Source organism: Dermochelys coriacea, chromosome 17 (assembly GCF_009764565.3).
Source record: "Dermochelys coriacea isolate rDerCor1 chromosome 17, rDerCor1.pri.v4, whole genome shotgun sequence".
Lineage (NCBI taxonomy): Eukaryota > Metazoa > Chordata > Testudines > Dermochelyidae > Dermochelys > Dermochelys coriacea.
Genome location: NC_050084.1, coordinates 24,656,952 through 24,670,296, shown reverse-complemented (window position 1 = coordinate 24,670,296; position 13,345 = coordinate 24,656,952). Strand labels below are relative to the sequence as shown.

General features: G+C 54.9%; 1 protein-coding gene across 2 annotated transcripts in view; it reads right to left on the bottom strand.

Annotated features, from left to right (window-relative positions):
- SEPTIN4 (septin 4) overlaps nt 1-13,345 on the bottom strand; it is an 82,955-nt gene that overhangs the window by 29,673 nt on the left and 39,937 nt on the right. For both annotated transcript variants that reach the window (XM_038375655.2, XM_043499410.1), the window contains exons 2-5: nt 12,201-12,518; nt 11,252-11,345; nt 10,634-10,720; nt 1,887-2,010 (exon numbers count right to left, since the gene is read on the bottom strand). In XM_038375655.2, the coding sequence (XP_038231583.1) occupies nt 1,887-2,010; nt 10,634-10,720; nt 11,252-11,345; nt 12,201-12,518 (623 nt within the window). The remainder of the gene's footprint in view (nt 1-1,886; nt 2,011-10,633; nt 10,721-11,251; nt 11,346-12,200; nt 12,519-13,345) is intronic.

Genomic DNA, 13,345 nt, shown 5'->3' with positions numbered 1-13,345 from the left:
CACTGTCTATGAGCACTAGCTTGCAATCTGCTCCCACGGGCAGGAAGACAAACCGCAGATCCCACTGCCCCATGTTCTGCTGCTGTGTCACAAATTCTTGTGTAGCCCACTGGAGAGTTGTGTTCTCCTGTACAGGTCAGCCCACAGAGAACAGCAGTTAATGTAGACGAGGTCTGAGCTATGGACCTAAAGATGGTGGGTTCATACCCAGCTGCTAAGCCAGGGGAGCAGTAAATATAGACACGTATAGCTGCTAGGGAGAGGAGCCTGGTGTGACTGTTAGTAGGGGTCTAGACTGTAAGCTGTGCTATGAGAAGTGAATGGGGACACTGTACTAACATTCGTTATGCTGGGGCAGTTTATTATTTACTGGGTTAATGGGAACTGGCTGTTTGCGGCAGCCTGAGACTGAGAGCAGTTGTTGGGGTGGGATTTTGCCTGTGTCCAGGGCAGGAGAGCCTGGTTCTGAACTTGATTTAAGAGAGCAGCCTTGCTCTCCTCCACACCTATTACAGGGGGGGAAGAGGGTGCTGTGTATCTGTCACCAGTTTGAATCCTGCCCAGTGTAGCTCCCAAACATGTCTGGGGGCTCTGCCCCATTTCCAGCTCCCACGCACCCCTGTGCTCTGCATTACACTGTAAGCTCTTCAGGGCAAGGCTGTCTCTGACGTGTGTTCAGACAGAGCAGAGCATCATTGGGGCATGCCTCCCTGGGCATGTGACAGAGTCGGTCCTGCTGTGACTGGCACAGGGGGCGTGGGAAGCAGATCAAACAAACAGAGAAAAAGCCACTCATCTTTTCTGGTAAATCTCTCTGTCTCTGAGCCGGTCTCAACATCTGTTGGGGTCTGGGTCAGGATTGTTGGACTTTTAAGGTTGGCCATATGGTTTGTCTGATCTGTAGCTGTGTCTGGGGAAAGGCAGTGTTTCCCAGTGGGTAGAGCACTGGACTGGACTGGGACTCAGGAGACCTGGGTTCTAGTCCCAGCTCTGCCACTGGCTGGGTGACCTTGGGCAAGTCACTGCCCCATGCCTCAGTTTCCCCATCTGTAAAATGAGGAAAAGGACCCTACCCTCTGGAGAGCTGTTTAACAGCTAGGTGGCATTCTTTCCTTTACTTCCTTTGGTTCAAACTAAAGTGTTTCTCTGCACCACGAACTAGACTTACTGGCAGAAATGAATCCAGAACAATGGGGTTTGTTAAAGGGCAAAGCTCACACCACAGGTGGGGTCAGGACCTGCATGTACACATCCCTAGCCCTGGAGCTTTGGCGGATGTAAGAACTGGAGTGTGCCAGGCTGGCTTTCCAAAGTAATTTCCCTGGCTGAGACCCTCACATTGTGCAGATAAATCACAGGAGCAACAAACAGCCAGACCAGACTGGACATTTACCTCGCAAGGCAGCCTGGGAAGCCAGGAATTGTGTTCCAGCCATGAACATTGCCACCTTGTTCAGCTCCCTCTCTAGGGTCACCAATAACTGTACAGACAAGCACTGACCCCAGTACTGCACTCCGGGATTGACCCCTTTGTACATGATGGCTCAGTTACTACCACTTTTATGTTCCTCTCTCCAGACCGGTGTCTGCCCCACGCAGCCACTCAGCACCAGGCTTCCAGGCCATTAGCAGAGAGCCTGATTTGTACCCCGAGCCTCCTCCAGTCTCTGCCGCTCCCCAGGAGGATGTGAGCAGTTCAGTGAGGCAGGGCTCACCTGCTCAAGCCAGCTGGTTTGTGTGCAGTGGCCTGGGCTCATCTAGTACTTGGTATCATTTGTTTTCTCTCCAGGGGCCAGACTGCCCAGTGGGCGTGGCTGCCCGGGCTCCTGCTCATCCTGCCAGGTGAACTGCGGAGCCATGGCCCCTTCCTCTCCTGTGGGACGTACCATTCCATGTTGTTCACAGCGTCGCCGAATCCTGGGGTGTCCACAATGGTCAGGCGCAGTTTGACCCCCTTCTCCTCAATGTCCACCACGTGTTTAGTGATCTCCACTGTCTGAGTAATGCGCTCTGAAATAGCAACAGAAGCAGTCAGTGGGTTGATCCGGCAGGGGCCAGGGGGAGCCGAGCTTGGCTGCACCAGGACGGTGGAGGCCCAGATCAGTTACCTGTGTGCAGCTGCAGGGCCAGCCTGTGCCAGGTACCTGGGGGTGATGAGAGCTGTGCTGTGCCAGCGAGCACTAGCAGGGATTGTCTCAGATCCTCAGCACACAGAGGCAGGGGCAGGACCACGGCCTGGCCTCTTCTCAGCTCCTCCCCTTGCTCTCTGGGGAGATCTGTGCCTCACGGATGCTCAGAGGGGACAGCCCTTGTGCTCTCCTGACTGCAGGCCCCTCGACTGGGACTTGCCCTTGTTCAGGGGTGCAGGGGCTGGGGTTAGAGAGCTCCAGGCTCCCTCTTCCCCCACTGCGCGCCTGTGCCAGTGGAACTTTGAACACTGCTTCGCTCCTCTGGTGGTAACGCACGGCGGGCAGGGAGCTGGGAGCACGTTGGGAGGTAGAAAGAGACAAGTGGAGAAGAGGCAGCTGCAGGGCTCCCCTGAAAGAGTGGAAAAGGGGCAGCAGCCCGTCAGGGAGCATCTGGGCAGGGCGGCATGAAGGGAGTGATGGGAGAATCAGGCTCTTTACACTCACCAGGGCAGGGCAAGCAGGCTGAGCAGGAACCGCTCCCTGGCCATGCCCAAGGCCCCTTGCTGCAGTGTGTGGCTACATTATCAATGCCACACTGCTCCAGTGCCTTGGAGGGGGAACTCGGTGCAGGGAGGGTTGCAGCCCTGGGGCCCGAGCGAAGGCCACACTGGCACTGCTTAGAGATGGCAGCTCCCGCGTCTGTGGTGTGGGGACAGTGAAGATGTGGGCACTGCCTGTCATGGTCCTGCACTGCAGTAAAGGAGCTGGCCTGCTGTACACTGACCGTACATAAACAAATCTGGGTCATCCCCGGAGAGCCCCAAACACATTGCTCAGGGCCCTGGCTGTGACAGGTGCTTGGCTCCCATGCAGCTTCCCAGACCCTGAGAAGAGAAGCTTGATCAGGACCCATCCCAGCCCTGGAGGAGCTGATTCTGGGGGCTGACATGCCAGGAAATGTACGAGCCCCCTCCCCCTGCTCAGCTAATGCAGCGGAGCCCTTTGGATTGTGTAAATGAGCCTGGATTCATTTCAGCATCTGCGACAGTCTGCCATTTAACCCTCCCTCTTCAGAGGCTATTCCGGAGGCACTGCATTCTGCGGCTCCAAGCCAACACGCAGCACTGGGTCCACCGGCACCTTGGCACACGGCGGGCGGGAGTCATTTGGCAGAGGCCTTCACTCGGGCTTTGTCATTGGTTGGGCTGCACACTTTCAGGGCTGATTCAGACAGCCTTAAACAGGGTGTCCCCAGGCAGGGGTTCAGCCTTCTCCATACCGGACAAGCTCCAACAGGCCAGAGGGGAGCAATGGACTCCAGAGCCAAGCTGTGCGTGGGCAGGGAGGAACAGAGACAGTGCACTGCCACAGAGGCAGTAGATCCCCAATTCTTGTGGGATGGGGGAGAGCTATACAGAGTCCCCTCTGTGCATGGCTGAGGGATACAATGCTGCCCCCACTCCCCCAGTACCTGGGCACTGACCACAGCCAGGTATAACACACACACAGGACTCTGCCCTGGCCGCTCGGGGCATCTCTCCTGTCCTCTTGGGGGTTGATTTTCTGTGGGAGGGGAGTGTGACATTGCACTCCATATGCTTTATGAAGGTATGCTTATTAATGTGAATATGATGTAACTGGAATATGCTTTATAAAAGGTCTCTTGTAAGGTATCATTACAAAGCTTATAATCTATTGAGTGTGGTCATCCTATTTGTATGCATGTACCATTCTTGTATCGGAAGCTAGAAATATGAAGTATGACGCTGAGGTCCTATTGTAATTATGCAAGGTGTGGGCCATTAATGGTGGTTAGAATCTTGATGACTCCCATTGACTAGGACAATTGGTTGTAGATGGTTTATTTACTGGCAAGCCTTCCTGTGTATGTGTGGGCCAGCCCTTGGGTAATGAAAAATGAGGTCTCACAGGACATGTGACCATGTCACATGACACTGGAATCCATCTTAAATCTGGTACTTTTCCATTTAGAAGGACGGGTTTGAACCCAGAGAGACAAAAGATTCCCGCCTTGTGCCAAAGCTATAAAAGGGGGTGGAGCAGGACAAAATGGTCCCAGTTATGAGAAACCCCCTAATTTCCACCTAAGATGTCTGCTGGAACTAACAAGGACTGTACCAGGGGAAAGGATTTGGCCCAGACTAGGAAGGCATCCAGTCTGTGAAAGAAGTTTATTGGAACATCTCTGAGGGCAAGATATTACCTGTAATCAGTTTCTTAATGTACTAGGCTTAGACTTGCGTGTTTTTGCTTTATTTTGCTTGGTGACTTATTTTGTTCTGTTATTACTTGAAACCACTTAAATCCTACTTTTTATACTTAATAAAATCACTTTTGTTTATTAATTAACCCAGAGTAAGTGATTAATATCTGGGGGACAAACAGCTGTGCATATCTCTCTATCAGAGAAGAGTGAGGGGGGGTTAATAAAAGCCTTCAACTACCTGAAAGGGGATTCCAAAGAGGGATGGAGCCAGGCTGTTCTCAGTGATGGCAGATGACAGAACAAGGAGTAATGGTCTCAAGTTGCAGTGGGGGAGGTCTAGGTTGGATATTAGGAAACACTATTTCACATGGAGGGTGGTGAAGCACTGGAATGCGTTACCTAGGGAGGTGGTGGAATCTCTATCCTTTGGGGTTTTTAAGGCCCGGCTTGACAAAGCCCTGGCTGGGATGATTTGGTTGGGGTTGGTCCTGCTCTGAGCAGGGGGTTGGACTAAATGACCTCCTGAGGTCTCTTCCAACCCAAATCTTCTATGATTCTATGAATTCCAAACTCACCGGGAATGTTCTCAGCAGGGGTGGCCAGAACGCTATTGATTTGGGGACAACTCAGAAGAGGGAAAATGGGGACACATGGAGCCATGGGCAGCCGTTGATTGCACTCTGCTCGCCGGCCTAAGAGAGCTGCATGTGTGGACATCCTGAAGGAGAGGTGAGAACTAATGGTTCTCTCAGCTGGGAGCCTGGAACAGAGGCTCAGCCAACAGGGGCAGCCAGAGGAGAGGGGAGAGAGGCTTCATTCCTTCAAGCCTGCCCCAGGTGGGCAAAGTCCACCCTCCCTTCCAGTCTGGGGGGAAGAAAGGTACTTGGGGGTGGGGGGAGGAGAGGCACTGGCATGGGCGGAGAATGGGGGAGCCTCTGCAAGGGAGGATGGGAGGATGGCATGCAGTGAGCTCAGGGGAGAGGGGAATGCAGGGATGCCGGGAGCCCTTGGTGTGTATAGTGAGCTCAGCCACGCGTGTGCACTCCCCTCAGACAGTCCCTGGGCTACTGTCACAAAGGGGCCCAGGCACCTCACCACCTTGTTAGGTGTCACTGGCATCTGCAAACCCTCGCTTGGCTGCCCCCGAACCCTGCAGGTGCCTAAACTCGACGGTTTCCGAGTGGAAATTCCACACACACTGACGCTTCTGCCTCTGGGCATCGCACTGCAGGCCCCCGGCAGGCCTGCAGCACCTGAGCCCCAGTGCGAGCCATGAATGGGGCATTCTTCCACTGCACTCTGCTGCAGGGCCCGATCCCACAAGAGCTCTCACAGCCTGCCCCGCTCTACCCAAAGCGGCCAGGAGAAGCAGAGGAGCAGGGGTTCCCTGCTACCTGCCAGCCCAGCAGGCAGGGCACTCACCCGGGAGAAGAGACGTGTGGTTCTGGTCCCCCTGCTCCAATTGCTCTAATTCTGTACCCACCATGGAACTGCTTCACCAGGAGAGACTGAGGAGCCCAGGGAAGAACAGCCCCCGGCAAGGACACTCGCCTGGGAGGTGGCAGGTCCCTGTTCACAGCTCTTCTGCTTAGGCCAGGAGAGTGCTCCAACCACTGGGCGAGAGGTTAGGGGCTCATGGCAAGCAGAGACAGGCGCAGCTCTGCAGCTTGGATTGAGGTGGTGAACTCCCTTGGGGTGGGTCTTAGGACACCTCCCTCTCGTCAACATCTCCCACTGGCTAGCTTAGCGTGCTGACTTTTGTGGATCCCGTTCTCAGCCGCCAATCTCTCCTGCCACACGGGAATCCCAGTGATCCAGAAACCAAAGTTAGGTGTTGCAATACTGAGCATTGCAGCGCCTGAGACCCTTGGTGTATCTAGCCCTGTGAGACACAGCAGGGCACGGGCCTTTGCTGTTGCGCTCCTAGCAAGCTCTTGAATCGTTTCTTTTCTTGCCAGCATCCCTCCCCCTGCCCTGGGCTGGGCTCTGGGCAGCTGTGGGCCAGTGCGGGGTACTGGAAATGAACTCTGTGTGAAGATGGTCACTGACTGTGGAGCTCAGCAGTGCTCAGCCTGCTGATGGCTGTACAGCCCCTGGCATCCGATGAGCTCACCAAGGGTCACGTATGTTGAAAAGGACATGGGGTAGGGTTAATGTCATGGCATGGGGTCTGGAGGAGGAAGGGCAAGGGCCCATTACAGCCCTGAATGCTGCTGGCGAGAAGTATCAAGACTAGAGCTGTGAAAAGAACCCAGCTGGCCTGAGTCCTCATCCTGTGTTTTCCATTAGCCTCCCTCCACCAGAAATTAACTCACTTGTTTAAAAACCTGAGGGTTCCATATAAGTTTTGGCCTTTTATAATGACATGGTCCCAGCCAGCCAGGTGGAACCCAGGGGAAATGGGGGCCGCCTCCGGGGCACATTCATCAGACTGCAAACAGCAGCATAAATCACACGCCAGTTCTAAGATGATCATAAAACAGGTGTCAGTGTCACAGTAGCACCTCTCTCCCTGTTGTGGGATTCTGGCTTGTGCAAAACCAGTGGGATTTACATGCAAACTTCACTGGCAGTTACAGCCACTTATAATGGGCCTGAATTTACACAGCAACTAAACAACATGCTTCTCCTCAGCTCCTCATCAGCTTCTCCTAATGCTTCTCCTCAGATCCCAATGTCCTTTACAAAGGAGAGCTGTATCATTATCCCCATTTTACAGATGGGGAAACTGAGGCACAGAGCTGTCCAAGGTCACCCAGCCCCCCAATGGCAGAACCAGGAAAAGACGCAGGTCTCCCGAGTCCCACCCCAGTGCTCTACTGCTCTGAAGAGAAATGCCACACCAATGAAAGTTCGCCTGCTTTGTCACTGATCCGTATACACCTAATGGTCTGATTTGTCCTGGCCCTGCTCCTTGTGTTGTCACTTACACCTGGGCAGAGGGTGTGAAATGCTCCTAAATCAGGATTCCGCACGAACTGCATAATGCCATGGAGACAAGCTGTGTTGTGATTTCTGGCACTGCTGAATTTAGCCCATTACTGAGAGTCTCCGTGCACTTACACTGGCTTTAACTCCACTAACATGCATGCGGTTACTCCAGAATCTCTCTGGTGAAGGGAGAGGAGAACCAGCCCCTAGGATCATGTTATCTAGGGCCTATCTGGGGAAGAGCAAATGGGTTTGGATAAAGTTAGAACTGACCCGAACATTCGCACCTGACTCAAACTGAGCCCCAAACCAGAGCCGGGCCCAAGACAGAGTCTGGATGTGCTCTGGTTTCACAGATCGAAAGGCCAGAAGGGATTGTGAAGATCAGCTCCTGCTTATCACAGGCCTAGAACTCCCTCCACAGACTGGAGGCCTTTTTCCTCCCTAGCATTGGGGGTGGAGGGTGCCGATGCAGGAGTTGGGTCAGGCCCAGCTCTGCCTCAGACCCAACTCGAGGCCTGAAAACATTGAGGAAGCTTCTGCTGGGGGTGGTTGCTCATTCTCCTCCAGAAGCAGAAGCCCCCACTTTAGGGAAGGCTTTTTCTCAGTCAGTGGGTTCCTGGCAGGGGCACTCTCCATCTCCAGCCCAGAGACACATGGGGGATCGTGCCAGAAACTAACCATCTGTGACTCTCTGTCCGCCATGGCTGAGGTGCTGACAAGTGATGGCAGAGCAGCACCAGGGGCTCGGCAGTTAGTCACTCCAACCCAGAGCTGTAGAGGTAGTTAGGACTTTAATTGGACTAAATCAGTGGAAGTTAGGAGCCCAGTTACATTATCTTGGAGGATCCGGGCCTCAGTGACTTCCCCAGCAAACAGGTTCCATTATAAATCCAAGGATAGTTTCTCTAACTGCCTCCAGTCCAGCCAGGAACTCAAACCCGAGCTGTACTATGCATACATCCTACCATATAACTGGGTGTGAGCCCCATCCGAACCCAGTTGCAGAGATCAGAGCTGGCTGAATTTAGCCCCTGCTCTAGTCCACAAATCGTGCGGGATCTAATCCTGATTTTCCATGGATGCAGTCGTTACACCCAAACATGTGAGCAAGCAATGTTCAGCCTGTGTGTTGTTCAGGCTGTTGTGAATATTTGTTACTCGTGGGGTACAATTGGTCATCTGAGCTACCTGATTCTGTTTCTGCTCCTTGATTCGACAGCTGATTAATGAACAGTCCAAAATGGCCCATTAGACCATCTAGTCATGTTTCAGACTAAGGCATTTACAGGAATGGATGTGCAAGAGAATACTAATTCAAGCTACGACCTGTGAAGCTTCCAGCACCCACAGACATATCCATTAAACCTGGGGGAAAGTTTGTCTAAATGTTGAAATTCACAAAATTACAAAATAAAACCAGGAAAGTTTGGAATCCCTGCCGCCCTCCCCACCCCACCCCACCCCAAATGTTTGAACAAGGGGTGAAAATGTTTCAGACTCTGAGGGGATTCCACCCAGCTGCTGCAGATAATCAGTGAGCCCAACAAGGGGCTCTGAGTCCTCCTCTGGCTGTGCCTCCATGAGAAGGCTTTTCACAAATGGTGCTATTTACATTGCTGTAGTTAAACTGGTACAAAGCTCTGTGTGGACGATCTTATTACCTTTAAAGAGCAGCTATAGCTGTTTGGTTTAATACTGTTCCTCAGCGACACAAGCAAGAGGGAGGGGGTTGCTGTGGCAGACGTGTTCTCCTGTGCATGAGGCAAGTGCTCAGGCGGGAGGGGCCTGGGCAGGCTGAAGACTTTCTAAACCCCACCCTTTGTAACCCACCCTTCGGGGACCCTGTGGGCCCACCTTTCCTGCCTCCCAGTGCAAGCAGCTCGTCTTTCTGGCAGCAGAGGGATGAGGGCAGCTCTGCATGGCACCCATCGGTGCTGCTCTGGCTGGGACACAGGGACTGCCAGACCAGGCCATCTAGCCAGAGGCTAAGGAAGGATCCCTGCAGTAGATACTTATGATCAGTGATGGTCAATCAAGTGACGCACTTCACAGGCCTAGTCCCGCTCACTTGTGGCCGCAGGGAGCTGAGCGGCTGGGAAAGGAGGGGACGCTTTTCGGTGGATATGCGGGACCGTTACTGGGGCGCCGTGGGAACAGGCAATAGCTACAGCTGTTCTTTATAAAAACCCTCAGAGACAAAAGCAGCGTTTCATCTGCAGTGGGAACTGGAGACTCCTCTCTGCTCACAGCAAGCGGGCATCAGCACACCAGCTGACTGCAGCAGAGGTGAAAGGAGCCAACCCGTTGAGAAGCCAGACAAGATCCTCACTGCGCTAATCAGAGGAGTAAGCAGGCCTCCTGCGGGATGTTAGAGCAGGAGATGCGCCACCTGCCCAAGGACTAGCTCAGTCTGCCTGTGCCCAGAGCAGCTAGAGCCACCCCAGCAGAGCCTGAGACAAACACTGTGTTCTAGACGATCCCAATCAAGCATCAGCCACCCACCACACCCCTCCTTGAGCTCATCAGCAGGGCCCCTGGAACAGGTCTGCTTGGGCCAGTGGAACCCGGCAGGGAGCACAGACGGAGCCGCCAGCCAACCGGACCAAACGGGGATTAGGACACCTGTGGGCCAAACCCTTTGCCCTTGTGCAGGGCTAGGTCTCCTTGGGCCAGCGTGAGAGGGCAAAAGCAAAGCTCCCACTAGCATCAGTGGGAGCTGACCCAGGCCCACGGATATGAACTCTACATGATCTCTCCAAATAACCACCACCCAGAGGGCCTCAGTCAGGGCTCCCGTTGGGGGTGAGGAGGCTTCTCCCAGAAGGCCGTCAGTTAGGGCTCCCCCTGATGGGGGGAAGAAGGGGTTCTCCCAGAGGACCCCCAGTCAGTCTCCCCCCTCACAGAAAGGTCTCAATAACAGTCTCCCACTCATTTACTAGCAGGCCTCACTGTTCTCTGAAGCTCCACCTAAGGAGCAGACGCTTTCGACCAGCTCTGGGGAGCTCCAGGGTGCTGCACTGATTTCCACCAGCCGGGGAGCTTGCCCAGTTGCCCGTTTCACTTCACTTCTAAGGCCCCGGCATAAGAACGTCCTCAAAAGAGAGCAGGAAACCCCACCGAAGATCCCTCCCTCTCATCTGAACAGCCTGTCTCTGCTGTGTCACCCAGGCAGGAGCATGGGGCAGCCAGCCTTTCCCTAAAGCTGCCTCCTACCAGGCACTGAGCTCTAGCAAGCCCCACATGTAGTGCTCCCTGCTGAATGGACCAGGCTGCTCCCTCCCTGCCGATCCGTTGGCTGCTCCCAGCTGGCTGGGACAGGGAAGGCTTTGGTCTCTCCTCTTACCTTCTGCACTGAGGAGTTTGCGATCCCTGTACATGTCAGTGAGGAAGAGGCTGTTCACCAGGGTGGATTTCCCCAGGCCAGACTCTCCTAAGGGAAAGCAGAAAGACAACAGTTCATAGAGATCAGAAGCAAGGCAAGAGGCCCCTATCAGGTTCCCAGGGGACATGCCAAAGACACAGATCAGGAGCTGCTGCTCCAAAAATGAAGGCACCACAACCCAGGAAGTGTGACCCCCAACCCAGAGACCCCGTGTGTCTGGGATCCTCTGGGATTTCTACCTCCTCCCCAAAAGCAGCAGCAGGGCCATGGCTTACAGGGGAGAGGAATGGAAGACACACATCTCTTCCACTGTTCTGCGGCTGAGTTCCCAGGACATGCTGGGCTCCTGAACAAGGGAGTGTGAATCCACCTGCCCAGTTCCCACAGTCTACACTGCTGGGGTCTCTTCTTCCTTCCTTCTCTGCCCACTGTCACCCAGCGTGCAGGTCAGTTCTGCTCCCGCAGTAGGAGGCAGCATTCTCAGCCTTTCTGCTTCCCCCACAGCCTGTCCCAGTGCACCTGTGCCTGGGGGCCCCTTTAAGGGGTGCCCCTACCTGCCACCCTCAGGGGTGCCCCTACCTGCCACCATCAGCGTGAAGTCAAACCCCTTCTTCACCGATTTCCGATGGACCTGATTGGGGAGCGTCGCAAACCCCACGTACTCCTTATCATCCTGCAGGGCGGAGGATGGAGGGCATGTGAATCTGGAGTGCCACCCCTATCTCACTCCCACCTCGTCCCCAGGGCATACCCGCTGTTGGTATGGAGAGCAGTCAGCTGGCCCCGTTCTATGCCCTGGCTCTTGTCGCCAAAGCCCTAAGCAGGCTAGGGCTCCCTCAGACCTCTGCACTTGGCAGGGATGCTCCGGTTGAAGGAGTCCAGAGCTCACAATGGGCAGAGGAACAGCCTCCACTGATGACTACAGAGCCCATCTGCTGAGAATGAGGCAGTCTGAATTCCCCAGCTTTGGGGCTTGCCCTCAGATGTCCCTGCTCAGGCTGGCTTTTCCCTGGCCAGCTGTGTATGGGATGCCTGCACCACTCTCACAGGCCTGAGCAGGCAGACAGCATCAGAGACCAGGGCAGGCAAGGTCGCCCTCTACAGGGGTGAGGGCCAGCACCTGCATGTCACAGGGTACCCAGCCGCTGCGGCAGTGCACAGCATCGTCCTCGCCGCCTAGCAAGGAGAGGCCAGGAGGCAGGGATGGGCCTTTGCACAGGGACTTGGACACTTTGGAGTCAATCCCGACACAAGTCGAGTACCCTCAGCTCCAGGAAGCCAATGCGAGGAGATCTAGAAGGGCTTGGCCCCTCGCAGGCCCCAGGCTGTCAGGTACAATGGATTTAGGAGCCTATGCAAGCCCTAGCCCTGGTGTGTAGGTGTCCTTGATCCCTGGCATCTTGCACAGCGAACAGGCAGATCCTTCAGCAGATCAGAGCTGTACAAGCCACCTAGCTCCCTGCTCCCCAGTAACCCAGAGGCTGGAGCTCCTTGTCGACTGAGAGGCTTGCCCCAGGATGCACCGTACCTCAGAAGAGTCGTATGGATCAAGCTTGCCCCATGGGCTTCTAGGCCGCGAGGGGCTCAGGGGTGCTGGAGCTGCAATGTATTGCTGAAAGTCTGGGGGCTGAGGCCGGGAGAAGGGCCTCAGTTCCTTCTCGTCTAGCAGCTCATCGGCAATGGGCCAGGCTACACTGGAGAACATGCCGGGATCTATGGGACCCTGGCCATGGGCCCTCTTGTCCTCCTCCGGTTCCACTTTCCTAAAGCTCTCGCCTGAAGGGAACTCCTTCAGGAACTGGGCCAACTCTGCCTCCTCCGAGTCTTCTTTCAGGAAGCGCTTTATCTGCAGAGAAGGGAGAGCGGGGGGAGGGAGAGTGGCAGGAGGAGATCAGGGAAGAGAGAGGAGCACGCTGGTTTATGGAGAGTTAGACATGATGGAGCGAGGGCAGGTGGAACGAGCCTATGCGTGCCGCCCCGCTAGTCCCGGCGCAGTTTGTTACCCGTGTTTGCAGGTTACTTTCAGCTCAGGTGGAACTTTATAGACTGGAAAGCTCAGCAGCTGTTGTAGATATCTAGTGCGACCTGGCCCACCCCCCCGCTATGAGTCGTTAGTGCATGCAAGGAATCTGCTGTTAATAATCACATGCACCAAGGGGGGGCTGGGAGAGCATGAGGAAGAGTCAGGAAAGTGGTAGGATCTTCCTCGCGCCCAGTGGGTTCAGGGCTCCCAGAGGTTAAGGCTGGGGATACATCGGGGAGCGGTATGGAGATGGCCTAGGCTGGAGGGACATTCCCATGCACCTCAAGATACAGTTCAGACTCTTACTGCTTGCTCCCCATGCATTTCAACTGGCTCCTCAGCATGCTCTGGGAGGCAGGGGCTGGCCCCTTCCCTAGGGACAGCAGGGACAGCCTGCTCCACTGCACAGGGCTGGGTCTCTTCAGGGTCTCCAGGAGCAGCTGGGCCCCCATCACACTCTGCTGCCTGATTGCAGCATGTGAGGGGTGAGAGAGTGTGGGGTGGGATGGAGAAAAGGAATCAAAGAAAGAAAAGATCAAAGGCAGGGACAGAAAGCAGCTGGCTGGGAAACCCCACTAGGGCTCAAGCCAGAACTGCACAGCTTCCTGCAGAGAGCACAGCCGGGTATGTCTGCGAGCCCTGCATGAGCT